The 18,952-nt window shown below is 35.2% G+C and overlaps 1 protein-coding gene across 3 annotated transcripts in view; it reads right to left on the bottom strand.

Moving 5' to 3' along the window:
* The window catches only part of MALRD1 (MAM and LDL receptor class A domain containing 1), a 600,846-nt gene that overhangs the window by 409,544 nt on the left and 172,350 nt on the right, over positions 1-18,952 (bottom strand). For 2 of the 3 annotated variants that reach the window (XM_042230497.1, XM_042230498.1), the window contains exons 21-22: positions 12,906-13,082; positions 10,202-10,364 (exon numbers count right to left, since the gene is read on the bottom strand). In XM_042230497.1, coding sequence (XP_042086431.1) covers positions 10,202-10,364; positions 12,906-13,082 — 340 coding nt within the window. The remainder of the gene's footprint in view (positions 1-10,201; positions 10,365-12,905; positions 13,083-18,952) is intronic. The other variant, XM_060397269.1, reaches the window with a different exon arrangement.

Here is an 18,952-nt window from a genome sequence, read left to right as displayed (position 1 = left end):
ATAATTAATAATATAAGAATTCTACTCGGTATGCCTTTTAACTCTCAGGATGTAATCTACAATATGTGTAAAGTCGCATAGTGTTCAGCGAAGGTTGATTAAATTTGTGTATAATCAAAAACAACTCGTAAATCAAATAGTGAGGAATTAAATTACTGAGTTACGGTGTATCCTGTTAATGGAAAACTACTGCCCCATTTTAAAAAGTATTGGCAAATAATTGCTTACAGATTGTATATAAAATTAAAAGCATATTAGAAAACAATGTGATTAACAGAACCTATTTCTGCTTATCAGAGATATATATATATACACACACACAATGCTTTTCATCATGGTGGCAAGATTATAGTTATTGCCATTATTTCCCTTTGTTATTTATATTTAAACATTTTCCTACAATAAGAATGCATTTCTTTTTTCCCGGGGAAAAAGCAGTACTTTTGTAACAATAAAAAAGTTAAAGTCTTAAAATAATCAGTAAATGGTCTTTACCCTTAGTGTGGTTTTAGTTCACTTATTTTAGTTCACTTATATTGTTCACTAAAATTCAAATTTGGAGAATCTTTGCAGGTATTATTAAAGATAGAGACAACCAAGACAGACCTGTAGACCTGAGTGTCTACAGGGGGCCTCTCCTGAGTGTTACGCATGTATTCATGTCTATGCTGGTTCCATGTCTGATTAACCTTGCGATTCTCACAGACCAGATGCTTAGGAAATACATGTCTAATTTAAGAATGAGTTGTGTGTCTAGTCAAGGGTACCTCTTCATCCTCCAGACCATAAAGATCTTTGAATATTTGATAAATCTGCATATACAAAGGTCATCAGATGATATTAATATATACTTGATTCATATGTGATATATATATATATATAAATGGTTGATATGTGGTATGCTGCTGCTGCTGCTGCTAAATCGCTTCAGTCAGGTCCTACTCTGTGCGACCCCATAGATGGCAGCCCACCAGGCTCCCCCATCCCTGGGATACTCCAGGCAAGAACACCGGAGTGGGTTGCCATTTCCTTCTCCAATGCATGAAAGTGAAAAGTGAAAGTGAAGTTGTTCATTCATGTCCAACTCTTCGCGACCCCTTGGACTGCAGCCTACCAGGCTCCTCCACCCATGGGCTTTTCCAGGCAAGAGTACTGGAGTGGGTTGCCATTGCCTTCTCCAATATGTGGTGTAGTATGTTCAAATTTTCAAGTTGTCTTCACATAAGAATTAAATCTAATTTACCTTACGTGAGAAAATATTGTATTCCTCCGTATTTTGTATAACTATAACAATTTTGTGCAAAAGTTAGAATACAAATTAATTTATTTCATCTTAATGTGGTTAAAGGGAAAGCACATTTAAAAATTATATAATGAAAATGAATTCAAAAATTTTGAAAGTAACTATGATATACAAGTTATTTTATTATTAAACAGTGACCATTGGTAACATATCATAAATCATATGCTATATTAGGAATATATCATTAAAACTTTACCATGTAGGGCAAATACATTACCTAACAAGCTATATTTATATTATTTTAGGAATGGTTTACAAGTACTATTTTCAGCATAGATTTCTCTTAACTTCCATGTTTTGGAACAACTGTAGTTAATTTTTTAAAAATATTATCAAGTTAAAATACACCAAAATAAAATTAAAGTGATTTAATTCACTTAATTAAAACAAATTATTGATATGTATGGAAAAATAAAGAATAGGTGCTTAACTCAAGGTCAACCTAAAATGACAGCCATTTTTTTGTGTTTTAGAGTGCAATCATGCTTTATATTCAGTCCTGTGAAAACACTGCCAGAAACGCTATTTCCCACAAGTGTTAAAACAGTTAAGAGAAAATTACAACAGTTTAATTTTGATTTTGCCTGTTTGCATTTTTATTTTCATTTTAGCCAAACTGTTTCTAAAGCCTACTATTTAACCATTATTCTAGATTTATAAAACTGGATCTTTCAGAAATTATGTTGGGAGAGTGTTGAAGCATTTAAATTGGCCTATAAAATGTTGGCTTCCCAGACAGGACTCTGAGAAAGCAGTGATCCTGGCATTTACTGTCTAAGAGAGTAAAGCTTTGCAAATTGTTATTGTTGCAGAGCAGAAAACATGAAAATCTTTTCGGGTTTACTGAAGCCTTTATCCACATTTATATCTAGCACTTAGACACATTATGGTCTGCACAGTTATGTCACAGAGACAGCTTGCATTATTTATGTGGCTTTTAGTTCATAATGATGTCAAGCCTGTACAAATGCACAATGTAGATAGGAATCTAGGTCCACTTGCAACAATGTGGACTATAGCTCATTCCCATCTCAAAGACAACAGTCAGTGCTATGAAATAAAAATTTCAGAAAAAGTACTTCCAGCTTTATAAACAAGCAACACATGAAATTATATTCTATCTAATCTGCATTTTGAATGAGATGGTTCATACTCAAACAGCTTCTCAATAATTTGTAAGCAAACCTTAAAATGCAAGGCATTTAAAAATACCCTTTTTTTTTGTCAAGATGTTAATAAAATCAGTATATTTGGTTTTGATCTTAAAGAAAGGCAAGAATCATTTTGATTAGGGGTAGAGAAGAAAACACACAGGCAAAAAGACTTGAGAAAAAACGTTGGGTATCTTACATGAATGAGGCAACACAGAGGGTGCCTTGAAATTACATGTCTTCTAGATTAACACAGTGTAGCGTTTTCTCCCATACAATTTCTCAATTATAATAGTTACTTTATAGCACACACATTTTGTTGTTTTTGAATAAAATCATCTTTGAATTTTTCTATTGCTTCATTTTTCCTGAAATATTTTGTTCTAAATTTTTTAGTTAGTCACTGGATTTAGAGGAAAATGAGTCAGCTATGATCAAAATTGGAAATAGTTGCTAAGAAAGCCACCCTCTTCTAGCAATACCCTCCCCACTTTCTCCCATATACAGCTGCTAAGAATGAGGTTTTAGAACCATCTAGAAGTTATACTAAAAGTACAGAGTCCCAGCTCTAGCCCCAAGATTCTGATACAAGTGTCAGAATCCGCTTTTAAATAAATGTATTACATATTTAAATATTAATAAACACAGAAACATGATCAGAGTTCCTTGATCTATACTTTGCAAAACTTCTCTAGAGCTTCTGTGAGCAGTCAGAAACCACCGACCCAGAATATGTGTGTGTATTCTACTAGATATAATTCCATATGAACAACAAATAGAGAGAGCTTAACCTGACTAAGGGGAACGATTTAAGGCTCCTAAAAAATCTTAATAGCAGACCTTATTTAACCAATAGATAGGCATTTACTGAAGTTAAATAAAATGGAATTGAGGGCCAAGGGTACAAAACTTTGTTCTTCTTGCTTCCAGCTGTGAAAATGAATAAGCTGGATCAAACAAAGGCTTTCTTATGAGATAAAAATGATCATAAAATTTATGGTACTTGCCTATGAGCCAATTTACCAATTTACATACCATGGTAAAGTTGACTTGGCTTGTTAAACTGATTATGGAGGTTAGAGGAGAGGATTCTGAGGTCTTATAAAATTACAAACTGAGAGAAATCATGCACAACACTCCTATAGCATCAATGTTCTAAACTTAATATGAATTAGCTACATATTCATATTCATACTTAATATGAATTAGTTACAAAGCTTAGATGCTAGGTAATCCAAATGCCTTGATTCAATAGTAAGCAAATAATTTTTTAAAACAATTCTCAGTTAAGATTCATGTTTTTCCAAGTTCTGTAGTAGTTCCTGGAGCGTGAATGGATATAAATCCATTTTACTTCTGTGTTTTGTATGTGTGTGTGTGTGTTGTTGTTGTTATTGTTTAACTAGATCATGGTTCTTTTCCCAAAATACCAAGAAAATCATTTTTCTACTAAATATTCCCTCTCACTGCCTAAGTTAAAGGAAATGGAAATTTCATCCAACTCCATTCTCAAAAGAACATGCAAATTGCAATGATATTAACATTGAGTAGGTTTTACTTTATTATTTCTCCAGATTATAATTAATTGAGAACAATATTTATTTTTAAATAAATGTTTAGATTTCAATCCTAGGAAAAAATATCATGCCAGGTCCCCTTAGTTGGTCCCTGCTGAGCAGGATGAAGGGAGAATTCACTCACAAGCCCCATGCTAAGACCACTGCCACGTAGAAGAGGCCCCAGAAGAAAAGACTATTTCTAATTCACATACATATGTTGAATGAAATAGCTGTATGGAATGGTGTTACTCTCCTATAAACAAAAAAAGTAAAATAAAGATATAACCCTTATTATAGACCCAGAGTTCACGTTAGATCCTCAAATATAAAGACTTGTCTGTTACAAACCGAAGAGTGTCCCTTGGAATATCACTTCACTTTGTTAGCCTTTACTATTTCATTTCCATGATGAAAAACACAAGTTAAGACTTATCAAAGATTCAACTACACAATGAAAACCTCCCTACATATTCCTACTCCATCATGATAGACATTCTATTGCTTCACTAGGTATATAAAGTGAGAGAATATTTTGAAATACAGTAATGTGACTTGTTTTTCTTTGTACTAACTTATGAATGATCTTCGCCACCCTAAGCCAGAAGCAGTCTTTGCCTTAGGGTGAAGTGAAATCATAGAATGAAAGAATTGGTGTAGAGCTTTTGTATTTTCAAGAGTGCTCTTGAAAACTATCTCAGACACAACAGTCTAAAAATCTAGCTTTAAATCTCTAGAGCCAGATATCTGAGAGAGAAAAAAATATTTTCTAAATAGAAAAGCTCCTCTTTAAAAATAAAACAACAACAAAAACAGAATTTGGATAAACTGAGCTTGTGCTATATGCTGTGCTTAGCTGCTCAGTCGTGTCCAACTATTTGAGCCCCTGTGGTCTATAGTCCACCAGGCTCTTTTGTCCATAGAATTCTCCAGGCAAGAATACTGGAGTGGGTTGCCATGCCCTGCTCCAGGAGATCTTCCCAATTCAGGAATCAAACCTAGGTCTCCCATATTGCAGGCAGATTCTTTACCATCTGAGCCATAAGGAAGCTTAGAGTTCTACTACAAACCAGAGAGTAGGATAAATGACACATAAGAACTATTTCACAAAGTAAAAGGGAAAAAAAATTAAAAAAACAGAGAGGAAGGCAAGAGGAGATGGAAGCTTAGGGACTGCACCCTTCTCCAGGACTCACTGTAGTGTAGTGCTCATGCATTAAACATTATCTGATTAAGTATTCCTATTTAGGATATATTTAACTTGGTGCCTTGCAGCCTTTAATTATATAGTATCAATATATTGATCCTAATCACCAACTAACTCATTCAACAAATAATTACTGGTACTTAATTATATAGTGAATCTTAAAAATAATGCAATGAAAGGGAATCACAGTCTTTGAAATTCCTCAGGGAATTTGCAGTCTACTGGAGGTGGTGAGGGTGAAAGGCAGAGACAAACAAGTTAAAAGTCGACTATATTACTCTGCTTATATGTTGTCATAGTTCTATTTACACTTTTACCACCTAGAAATGAGACTCTCTTTTTCTTTACAAAACTATAGATTATTAATGAAGCACAGATTTGCATGAGCCACAGAAACTTTCTGAAATCATCCTATTCTTTTTTATGTGAGAAGCAGCCTGAGAAAACTTTTGTACACTGAAATTACAAAGCTTATTTGCCGTTTGTCAGAAGTGATCAAAACAAAGCAGCATTCATATCTGCTGCTCTACATACTTTGGGCAACTTGGTTGCAGATGTTTAAATAAAATGATGGTAAAACTGGAACCATTTAAATGGAACACAAACAACAAAAGAGAGCTCAAAAAATCAGGGTGAAAAAGTCAGCCAGGAAAATAAAGTCACTGCACACTGAAGACACAGTGATCCCCTTGAGTGCAAGGTCAAGTTGGCCAGGGCAATAATGGACTGGACAGCAGATATACCTTTAGTTTTCTTTGAAGCAGCAACCATAGGAGCTGGGGGTCATAAAGCTTTACCAGCGGAGAAGTGTGAAGGCATAAAGGTTTTGAAAAGATTCTCTGTAATATAAACGGGGAGTTCTTTGTTGTCTTCAGTAACATTTCCTTGAAATGATTAAAAGGAAAAAAGAAAAATGGGAGCTTGTAGGGAGTTTTATTTGCAGACTACAAAACAGGGGAAGGAATGAGTTATCTACACTTGAAAGAAAAGACCAAAATAAATGATGATAAAGAGCAATGGCTGGAACAAGAGAGAAAGGGCAAGGTGATGGAGGAGAAGTTTGAAAAAGAAGAAAAGAGGGAAAGAAATTTGGAGAAGGGATGAATGTGTATCTCCTTCTGGATCCTGGGCAATATTACAAATTATTTCTCTTTACTTACACATGCTTTTCTCTGGTTTCTATGACTTCTTTTGTATGTAAAGGAGTAGTTTACTTAGAGAAGAGCATAGAGAAGAAGGAAATGGGGATTGTGTCATCCATCCTCACCTGACAGTTGCAAAACATATTGAAACACAATCTACACAAAGACTTCATGAGGTATAATAAATTGCATATGCATTTAAGGCAGTCTATAAAATGTTTTTTCTAAATTTTTTAAATTAAAAAAACGTTGTTAATTTTTCTTAGAGTATAGTTGCTTTATGATGTTGTGTTAGTTTCTACCACACAGCAAAATGAATCAGCTCTATGTGTATATGTGTGCATGTGTGTGTGCTAAGTCACTCCAGTTGTGTCCTCTTCTTTGCGCTCCCATGGACTGTAGCTCACCAGGCTCCTCTGTCCATGAGATCCTCCAGGCAAGAATTCTAGAGAGGGTTGTCATGCCTTCCTCCACGAGATCTTTGCCACCCAGGGATCAAACCCACATCTCTTATGTCTCCTGCATTGGCAGGTGGGTTCTTTACCACTAGTGCCACCTGGGAAGCGTATATACATATATGTATACATATATCTATGTATATGTCTATGCCCCAACCAGTAATGCTGAAGAAGCTGAGGTTGAACGGTTCTATGAAGACCTACAAGATCTTTTAGAACTAACACCCAAAAAAGATGTCCTTTTCATTATAGGGGACTGGAATGCAAAAGTAGCAAGTCAAGAAACACCTGGAGTAACAGGCAAATTTGGTCTTGGAATGCAGAATGAAGCAGGGCAAAGACTAAGAGAGTTTTGCCAAGAAAATGCACTGGTCATAGCAAACACCCTCTTCCAACAACACAAGAGAAGACTCTACACATTGACATCACCAGATAGTCAACACTAAAATCAGATTGATTATATTCTATGCAGCCAAAGATGGAGAAGCTCTATACAGTCAACAAAAACAAGACCAGGGGCTGACTGTCGCTCACATAATGAACTCCTTATTGCCAAATTCAGACTTAAATTGAAGAAAGTAGGGAAAACCACTAGACCATTCAGGTATGACCTCAATCAAATCCCTTATGATTATACAGTGGAAGTGAGAAATAGATTTAAGGGCCTAGATCTGATAGATACAGTGCCTGATGAATTATGGACGGAAGTTTGTGACACTGTACAGGAGACTGGGATCAAGACAATTGCCATGGAAAAGAAATGCAAAAAAGCAAAATGGCTGTCTGGGGAGGCCTTACAAATAGCTGTGAAAAGAAGAGAGGCGAAAAGCAAAGGAGTAAAGGAAAGATATAAGCATCTAAATGCAATTACAAAGTAGCAAGAAGAGATAGGAAAGCCTTCCTCAGTGATCAATGCAAAGAAATAGAGGAAAACAACAGAATGGGAAAGACTAAAGATCTCTTCGAGAAAATTAGAGACATCAAGGGAACATTTCATGCAAAGATGGGCTCGATAAAGGACAGAAATGGTCTGGACCTAACAGAAGCAGAAGATATTAAGAAGAGGTGGCAAGAATACACAGAAGAACTGTACAAAAAAGATCTTCACGACCCAGATAATCACGATGGTGTGATCACTCACCTAGAGCCAGACATCCTGGAATCTGAAGTCAAGTGGGCCTTAGAAAGCATCACTACAAACAAAGCTAGTGGAGGTGATGGAATTCCATCCTGAAAGATGATGCTGTGAAAGTGCGGCACTCAATATGCCAGCAAATTTGGAAAACTCAGCAGTGGCCACAGGAGTGGAAAAGGTCAGTTTGCATTCCAATTCCAAAGAAAGGCAATGCCAAAGAATGCTCAAACTGCCACACAATTCACTCATCTCACAACGCTAGTAAAGCAATGCTCAAAATTCTCCAAGCCAGGCTTCAGCAATATATGAACCATGAACTTCCAGTTATTCAAGCTGGTTTTAGAAAAGGCAGAAAAACCAGAGATCAAATTGCCAACATCCACTGGATCATGGAAAAAGCAAGAGAGTTCCAGAAAAACATCTATTTCTGCTTTATTGACTATGCTAAAGCCTTTGACTGTGTGGATCACAAGAAACTGTGGAAAATTCTGAAAGAGATGGGAATACAGACCACCTGACCTGCCTCTTAAGAAACCTATATGCAGGTCAGGAAGCAACAGTTAGAACTGGACATGGAACAACAGACTGGTTCCAAATAGGAAAAGGAGTATGTCAAGGCTGTATATTGTCAGCCTGCTTATTTAACTACAATGCAGAGTACATCATGAGAAATGCTGGTCTGGAAGAAGCACAAGCTGGAATCAAGATTGCCGGGAGAAATATCAATAACCTCAGATATGCAGAGGACACCACCCTTATGGCAGAAAATGAAGAGGAACTAAAAAGCCTCTTGATGAAAGTGAAAGAGGAGAGTGAAAAAGTTGGCTGAAAGCTCAACATTCAGAAAATGAAGCTCATGGCATCTGGTCCCATCACTTGATGGGAAATAGATGGGGAAACAGTAGAAACAGTGTCAGACTTTATTTGGGGGGCTCCAAAATCACTGCAGATGGTGACTGCAGCCATGGAATTAAAAGACGCTTACTCCTTGGAAGAAAAGTTTTGACCAACCTAGATAGTATATCCAAAAGTAGAGACATTATTTTGCTGACTAAGGTCCATCTGGTCAAGGCTATGGTTTTTCCAGGGGTCATGTATGGATGCGAGTGTTGCACTGTGAAGAAGACTGGGCACTGAAGAATTGATGCTTTTGAACTATGGTGTTGGAGAAGACTCTTGAGGGTTCCTTGGACTGCAAGGAGATCCAAGCAGTCCATTCTGAAGGAGATCAGTCCTGGGATTTCTTTGGAAGGAATGATGCTAAAGCTGAAACTCCAGTACTTTGGCCACCTCATGAGAAGGCTTGACTCATTGGAAAAGACTCTGATGCTGGGAGGGATTGGGGGCAGGAGGAGAAGGGGACGACCGAGGATGAGATGGCTGGATGGCATCACGGACTCGATGTACGTGAGTCTGAGTAAACTCCGGGAGTTGTTGATGGACAGGGAGGACTGGTGTGCTGTGATTCATGGGGTCGCAAAGAGTAGGACACAACTTAGCGACTGAACTGAACTGATACCTATATCCCCTCCTTTTTATGTTTCCTTCCCATTTAGGTCACCACAGAGCACTGAGTAGAGTTTCCTGCGCTTTACAGTAGGTTCTCATTAGCTGTCTGTTTTATACACAGTGTCATATCAATAGTGTATATATGTCAATCTCCCAATTCATTCCACTCCCCTCAACCCCCTTGGTATCCATACTCTTATTCTGCTTTCCAATAGGATCATCTATGCCATTTTGAGGGGCTTCCCCAGTGGCTCAGTAGTTAAAGAATCCATCTACAATGCGGTAGACACAGGAGATGGGGATTCGATCCCTGGGTTGGGAAGATCCTCTGGCGGAGGAAATGGCAACCCACTCCAGTGTGTTTTCCTGAAAAATTCTATGGACAGAAGAGCCGGGAATGCTATCGCCCAAAGGGTTGCAAAGAGTGTAAGTGACTGAGCAACTAAGCAAGTATGAGAAATGACACCATTTTTCAAGATTTCACATATATGCATTAATATACAATATTTTTCTCTTTATGACTTACCTTACTCTTTATGACTTTTATAAGAGCATTTACTACTTTTTAAATTAAATGTCTTCTTCAATATTGTAAGAAAGAATATACTTATCCACTTATTCTCTCACTTAAACATTCATCTTTTCAAGAGCACTAACAGGGTAAGGGGGCAAGGCAGGAATTTGGACAGTGCTTAATAAACAGTTCCTAAGAGAAATTTTCCAAATATGTGGTCACTTACGCTGTATGATCCACCGATGGCCTGTGATTTTCCTCACCATGATGAATACTGGTTCCATTACCAAGTCCCCATCTGAATGTGTTTGAATCTTTAATTAATTTTTCTGAGATTGGCTGGTACCATTTACACAGGCTTCCTTTTTCAAAACTGCAAATGTCCATAGCTTGAAGAGAATGGGACGAAGACAAGATGAGTTAATCACAAAAATGTATCAATAAATGGCAATTTCCATCTGCATCAGCACTTTCTTACACTTGGGGATTTTTAAATTTTTTAATCAAACTTTTCAACATTACTGAAATAATTAGGCTAATGCTTTATGTAATCACTTGAAGAGTTTTAAAGAAATCTAGGTGTATTATATTCAAATATCTATAGTCACTGAAATGTGGAAATAAATGCACACACTGAAGAATCTGCTTTCATAAACAAGTAAGGTTTTAATTAGCTCCTAAAGCAGCACTTTCAGCATCACCAGTCTCTTCTGACACAACACTTAGATGCTTATATGACCTCCAAGTTCTGATAAGTCTGTTCTTTTGTCACAGTATTACTACGAAAACTAAATTCCAAATTACTTAAATTCAAAGCAATAAGATTTTCAACAGCTTTTATATTGAATCTCTTTCCTTGAAAGTTTTCAATATTCTTACGACTGTATTGCAATATCAAAAACTAAAAAACCAGTGATTTTTTAAAAATACATTGGTTGTGTGTGAAAACAAAAGCCCTCTCTTCCTTTCCCCCTCCCTTTCTCTCTGCATGTGTTCATATGTCTGTCTGTTTTTAATCCTTTACTTCTGAAAGATTCAATTCAATGAGGTTTTGCGTAAAAAATGGAAAGCCTGGCGTGTTAAAAAAAAATAAAAACCAAAACTCCAGTTTTTTTCAATTTTTAATTGGAGGATAATTATGTTATAATATTGTAATGGTTTCTGCCATACATCAGCATGAATCAGACATGGGTATCTTTAGATGGCATAAACAATAACAACATAGACTACCACTACCACCATTTAGAAACTTGGGTTCATAGTTCAACATAAAATTTGAGAAGGAAACCCTCCATCAAAAAAAGTGATTTTAATCATGATATTCAGGTGTGTTATTTAATCACTGATATTAATATTGATCATGTGATTATTCTGTGAAGAGGTTAAGTATTCAATAGAATCTCGTTCTTCACATAATTTTAAAAAGACCTTAAAGAGTATAAGTTTTTAAAAAATTATAGGACAGAGTTTCAAGCAAGCTATCTGCTGTACAATATTGTACCTATAGTCAACAATGCCGTATTGTACACTTAAAAATGTATCAAGGGGGTAAATCTTATATTGTGTTCTTATTATAACAAAAAAATTAAAAATGTAAGACTAGATGACAGAAGATTTGTCACAATAGTTCATCTTACAAAGAGATAGAGGAGGAAAGACATACAGTTTGTTCAGAAATAAACAGCAATAATTCATGTTTAATCAAAATTAAACATCCTCATAATTTTAAAATGATAATTTAATTGTAAGCATTCATTCAGGACATTTAAAGAACTTAAAGAAACTTAACAAAACATCCCATCCAATCATCAATGACATTACTAAAATTTCTAAGCCGAACTGAGAAGAAAGTCAGTATTCACTAAAAATGCTCACTAGGTGTAATTAATTAGATTTTGTGTAAACTTTTACAAGGATAACTTTTGTGTGATTAGAAGAGGATTCTATTGTCTTCCCATGAAGAAGACTGAATACAACAGCTTCCATTATCCTACATCTGTGATACACTGTGTATCTTCCTGACCAACTTGAATTAACTACTGTCTCATCTCATTCACAGAGTGGATCAGCTTTGATTTTATGAGTTTTTTTGGCCTCGTTTAGTTTACATGTGTATTTATATTTTTTAAGTTTTAGAATTCCTTGATGAAGCTGACAAAGACAAATTAGAATGTCACTATACACTGTACTGTCTGTATGTTCTAAATCTTTAATATTATCAAGACACGAGTAATATTATGGTAAGTTCACATATAATCAATACTTAATAATGAGCAAGGAAGGGAAAAATTCACAAGTGTTTCTTTCTTCTGATCCTGTGCTTTGCCTATTTAGATGCAGATTAATTTTCCTCCTCTCAGTTTGTATCTCTGACTGAGACATTCACTTTCAAGTTAAATAATTTGCCTAGATCCATTTTTTAAAAAGTCATAGATTGGTAGATGCCAAGAAATGGATACCATCTTTCAACATTATATAGCTACTGGTGTCCACATGTACCAGGATTGATTTTCTTATTAACTCTGTACATTGGACATGGTATTCATTGTATATGTGTATTTTGATAATAGCAAAATTTGAACAGATTTATCTTATTTGAGGTATTATGCTTCTTCTCTAAATATTTCCATTTAGTGATATTGAAGAATAAAGACAAAACAAAGATGAATTTTAAAAGGGCTGGTAAATGATAGCCCTGGAATCAAGTTCATGAAAACAAGTATTTTGAATCTAAAATATTAAAGACACTTACCTCAGAAAGTATGCTGATTCTTCCATCATTTTCTATACAAATACCTTTTATATTAAGAAACTGCTTAAACTAGGTTGAAGACTCTAACTAGGACATTACAATACTACTTGAAATTACACTAGTGTTTTCTTATCTATTTTATGGCTATATTTAATACAAAATTTAGGAATTCACATACCACAGGAGGATTCATCTGATTGGTCAGGGCAGTCATATCTAAAATCACATTTCTGGATATTTTCAACACACTGACCATCAGACCTGCAAACAAATTCACTGTCTGTACAGTTGTGTGGAGGCAGTGTTACTGGAACTGTAGTTTCTGGTGGAGTTGGAAGTTTCACAGGTAAATGACCTTGAAATAATAGACAAGTATCATTTTGTAGTTTTTCCATTTCTTTAAAGATTGCACATGATAAACTTTACTAAGTATGCTTCACATTCAACATTATAAGGAATATCTGATATCATTTGCTAATCTGCTGCACTGCTTTATGTAAGCATATAAATTGGGGTTCATGGTCTTAGTAATAACAAATAACTCTGGATATCTCTGATTATAAAAATAGTGAAAGTGCAGATGGAAATTATTGAAAACTCTTCGGAGCTCACTGAATAAATGGGAGTCTCAAGAGCAGGGCTTGGATGATCTTCAGGAACCAAAGAAATCCCAGATGCTGGCATTAGGAAGCAGAGTCAAGGTCAGATTAAACCCTCAAGTTCTCTATGTAAAGGAACTTTGTTCTTCCACTTTCACAATGAATCTAACATCTCATGTTTGTTTCAGATATTCCCACATAGTTGGAATTCAAAGGCCGCAAGGCAGACCCAAACAAAAGTATTCACCCAGAAGTATTTAAATAATTAAGATAATAATTTCTGATATAACAGAATTTAGAAGAAATTTATGCAAGCTAATTAATTTAGATAGTAAGCTATTCAATAAGCATTTATTAATAACATCTCTGTATCATATACATGCTAGTTGCAGAGGATTTAAAGCCAAAGTTGTCACTGCCATAGAATGCTGGGTTGGTCAAAAAGTTCATTCAGGTTTTACCATAAAATGGAATGGAAAAACCCAAACAAACTTTCTGGCCAACCCAATATTTCTCTGTTCTTTCACCATTACCTCACTGTCTTGATTACTGAAGCTTTATAATAAATCTTGAAGTCGGTAGTGTCAGTCCTCCAATTTTGTTCTCCTTCAATACTACATATTCTGGGACTTTGCCTCTCGATATACACTTTAGATTTAGTTTTCTATATTCACAAAATAATCTACTGGGATTCTGTTTGATTGGGGTTGCATTAAGCCCATAGATCAACGTAGGAAGGACTAACATCCTGAATATAGTAAGAATTCCTCCAATGCATATTTTTGTATCCTTATCTTAAACAAACATTTTCTGTATAAAATACATACTATTATGTGTCAGAAAATTTTACATAAATAATATTCATATTTTTTGAACTTGCATTTTTGACTCAAAACATACTTTTCAGATTTCTCTCTATTGCTAAATCCAGAATTAATTCATTCATTTTAAACTGCTTTAGGGTATTCAACTAAATGAATACCCAGATTCAATATTTATTGTATGAATAGTCTGCAGCTGGTATACCTCTTCTCAAGTAGGATAGTAAGAATATAAAGTCCTACAATGGATGTGTTTGTATGTTTCTCTCTGTAAACACATGCCAGAGTATTTCCAAGACAAATCATCTTAAAATGAAATTTCAAAGTTATAGAATATGTAATTAGTCAACTTTTCAAAGGTGGTTTACCATTTCCACCCAAAAATGTGTGCATTTCTCATAGTCTAGCCAATGCGTGATATCATGAATTTCTTTTTAATGTTTGCCACAGTAACAGTTCTGAAATAATTCCTTGATATCCTAACTTGTATTTCCTAATTACTGAGACTTTTTAGGCCACTCAAGTATTTTACTATAGTTTTGACTTTTCACATCGTCTGCTCTTTCTCTCTATTGAATCCATTGTCTTTTCATTAATTCACAAATTTAAATTAATCCTATATTCTCTATATTAATCCTCAATCATTTATCTATGTGAAAAATAAGTTCTCTTAATCTATTATTTGTCTTTTCATTTTGTATGGTTGCCCTTCAGAATAAAAAGTTATAAATTTAATATATCAATCATTTCCTTTATGGTTTGTGCTTTAAATTTTCACTGAAAAATAATCTTCCCTGTTCTAATATCATAAATATATCTTTGATAATTTTCATGAAGTTTTGATAGCTTTACTTTTCATATTTAGATCTTTATTCCATCTGGCCTCTATTGTTCTGTCAGTGATAAGAATCTAAATTCAATTTTTTCCACACAAATGACCACTTTTTGACCTATTAATCTATTGCGCAACTCAAAGTTTTCTCGCTTATCATTTTATATTTCATTATGAAATATATTGGGCTTTCCTGGTGGCTCAGACAGTAAAGAATCTGCCTGCAACACAGGACCTGGCTTCAATCCCTGAGTTGGGAAGATCCCCTGGAAAAGGAAGTGTCAACCCACTCCAGTATTCTTGCCTGGAGAATTCTGTGGACAGAGGAGCCTGGCAGGCTACAGGCCATGAGGTGGCAAAGAGTTGGACACGACTGAGCAACTAACACTTTCACTTTTTTTTCCCCATGAAATGTAATTATACATATAGAAAAATGAGTATAAAATATAGGCTTTTTTTTAAAGGATAATAAAAGTCATATGTTTACCTTCTAGTTTATGAAAATAAAGTTACAAAGAGATTTGAACCCTCCAGTGTTTCTCTGTTGGATTCCAGACCGTCAATGCAATCTTTCCTGGTTCACAAAACACTGAAATTTGTGTCTTTTATTTCTTTACTTTCATTTGTGTTCATATTTTCTTCATTTGCATATAAACCAAATAAGCTCTTACAGTGTTAACTTATTAGCTCATTATGTGACTAAATAACTTAACACTGTGAAATTCTTAGAATAGTGACCATATACATGTAACGCCATGTAGGTCCAGTTTAAATAAAACACTGTTGAGAATCAAACTTTAGATGAATAGACTCATTCTTTTTATAATATGCAACTTAATTTTTTCTTAACATTGTATATTCACCCACCCAAGCTAATGTATGTTCTCGCAGTTTAGGGGTTGACTGTTATATAATAGTCCACTGTATGACTATGCAACATATGTTTTCATATGTTTTGTAGCCATTATACCATCAGTGGTTCTTGAGTTGATCCTGTTCGAGGATCTGTTTGTTTGTACATTTCTCCTGATATACCTAGGTATGGAATTGCTTGGTCACAGAGCATGCACATTTAATTATAATAGATAATGCCAAACCGGGGCTTTCCTGATGGCTCAATCTGCCTGCATTGCAGGAGACATGACTGAGTGACTAACTCACACAATGTCAAACTGGTTTCAAAAGTAGTTGCAACAATGTCTATACTCCCCAAGAATGTATAAACATTCTGGTCATATCACACATTCGTCATCCACTAGTATAGGTAAGAATTACCTGTATGTTTGTCATTTACTTTGCTGTCTATTCCCTTTTGCATCTCAGCCTTGGTTTGGCTCATTCTGTCTTATAATGCTGACATTTACATCATTCATTTGGTAAGAGTCTGGTGCAGTAAATTCATTTTTTCATTTGTTTGTGGATGTCATACTGAGTGCCTTTTGTCACTCTCATTCTTGAAAGAATTTTGCTTTGCTCTAGACCAACAGTCACTGTTTCTCAGAACTTTGCAAATAATATCCAACTGTCTTCCTAATTCCATTCTTCTGTAATTGTATTTTAATCTCTGGCTATTTTTAACATAATCTTCCTTTTTATTGTTTTTCTAATCCATTTCCATGAGCATCTGGATTTATTCTAATATTTTTGCATGAGGTTGACTAGGCTTTTTCAATCTTGAAATTCTTTGTCCTTTACTCATTACTCTCTATTCGATTAAAATGAATTAATCTTAAGTGTAGTATCTTTGTATTTGAGAGCACCAAAAGAACAATTGGAGGAAAGTGCTTTCTCCAGCTAAGATTTAAGTATTTTAACAGTCATCTCCATTTGGAGTATTTAGCATTTCCCTCAAACAAAAGATGACAAAATTCTAAAGTTTTAAATTTAAAATAAGTCAGTTATGTGCCCAGTTTTATTTTCTAGAGAAATAAAAAATATTAAGTTGCATAGACCACAGGCTTTGGACAAAACTTTTCCCTGGATATATGCTAAATCACTTTACAAAACTACACTAAAACAAGGATATTTCAGATTATAATCACTGAGTCTCAAATTTCTTCATTTATGCCTTGAAGAAATATTTCCAGCATTTCTAAATTTTTTTCAGAATCTGTATTTCCTTTTAAAATACAGATTTTTCCCAAAGCATAATGCTTTCATGAAATTTATTATACTGAGATAAATGTAATGGGCACAACAAACAGCTTAGTATTAGCAGGGAAAAAGCTGCCTGTGTTATCTTAAAAGCATACACAATACAACACACACATTTTGCCACTGAAACAAATACCACACTTTGTAGAAGGAAGGGAGACTTGATCAAGCACAAATAAAGCTGGTAAGATGTGTAGGCAAAGGAGGAGAGATGTCAGGAATTCCATAACTCGGCTGGTTTGGCAGCAATAGCAAAAGCTGATGGGAACATGGTAAAAACTGTTGCTAAGCATTCTCTAAAGAGTTAATATCGTTTCTCAATCTTAAGGTATCATCAGATGCAAGAAATGCCGCTGACTTAGTAACAACTTTCCTTGGAAAAATAAAATATGAATACCTTGGATAGTGATACTCATTCCCGTTCCTTATGCATGTTCAGTCATGTCCGACTCTTTGCGACCCCATGGACTGTATCCCACAGACTCCTCCAGGCAAGAATACTGGAGTGGGTTGCCATTTCCAACTCCAGGGAAACTTCCTGACTCAGAGATCGAACCTACATCTCTTGCATCTCCTGCATCGGCAGGCGAATTCTTTACCACTGTGCCCCGTGGGAAGTCCAATACTCACTCTAATAATTAATAATTCTAGTAACTAATCAATGTAATATGCATGCTGAATTCTGAAACTTTAAACAGGTGAAAAGTACCTACTCCTGAGCATATATCCGGAGAAAAACACGATCTGAAAGGATACATGCACCCCAATGTTCATTGCAGAACTATTTACGATTTACAGACATTTACAGAGAAATGGATAAAGAAAATATGGTGCATGCATATAATGGAATATTACACAGAATTACAAAAGAATGGAATCATGTTATTTGCAGCAAAATAGATGGACCTAGAGATTGTCATATTGAGTGAAGTCAGAGAAGGAGAAATATCACATGACATCTCTCATATGTAGAATACAAAAAGAAATTATGCAAAGAACTTACTTACAAAACAGAGACTCATAGACTTAGGAAATGAACTTTTGGTGGCAGGGGTAGGGAAAAGGATGAGGAGAAGGGATAGTTAGGGAATTTGGGATGGATAGGTACACATAGCTATATTTCAAATGGATAACTATACAGCACATGGAACTCTGCTCAATGTTATGTGGCAGCCTGATGGGAGGGGAGTTTGGGAAGAATGGATACATGTATATGTATGGCTGAGTGCCTTTGCTGTTCACCTGAAACTATCAAAACATTGTTAATTTGCTATATTCCAATACAAAATAAAAAGACAAACAGAAAAGTATATAGGTAATTTTTCTTTCAGTTGGCAAAGAGTATGTTGTGATGCCATGTCATCACAGATCTATTCTTCCAAATAACTCAGGTATCTCACCAATAATCTTGGACACAAGAAAGAAAACTCATGTTGCATGTGTTCTGCTGAAAGAAATGTACTTCTTGCTTTTCTGATTGAAGATGGAAGGCATAATGCAAAACAGATACTTCCTCTGGGATAATATTTTTAAATCTGAATGTCTGGTAACAATTCTTCCAAAATAATCTACTCTGAAGGTCTAACTCAAGGTGAAGGGAAAGCTATTTAGCTTTGCCATCATTCCGCATCATTATCTACCCTGGGAATAGACAACATCATCACACACTAATGCAAAGAATCATACGATTCAGTTGCATGGTTAAGATTGTCTACTTTGGGGGAGGGAAAGATGGCGGAGGAATAGGACGGGAAGATCACGTTCTCCCTCACAAATTCCTCAAAAGAACATTTCAACGCCGAGCAAACTCCACAAAACA

The sequence above is a fragment of the Ovis aries genome, chromosome 13, assembly GCF_016772045.2.
Source record: "Ovis aries strain OAR_USU_Benz2616 breed Rambouillet chromosome 13, ARS-UI_Ramb_v3.0, whole genome shotgun sequence".
NCBI classification, from domain to species: Eukaryota; Metazoa; Chordata; class Mammalia; order Artiodactyla; family Bovidae; genus Ovis; species Ovis aries.
The sequence above is the reverse complement of the archived record's forward strand: the minus strand, read 5'-3'. Positions and strand labels throughout refer to the sequence as shown.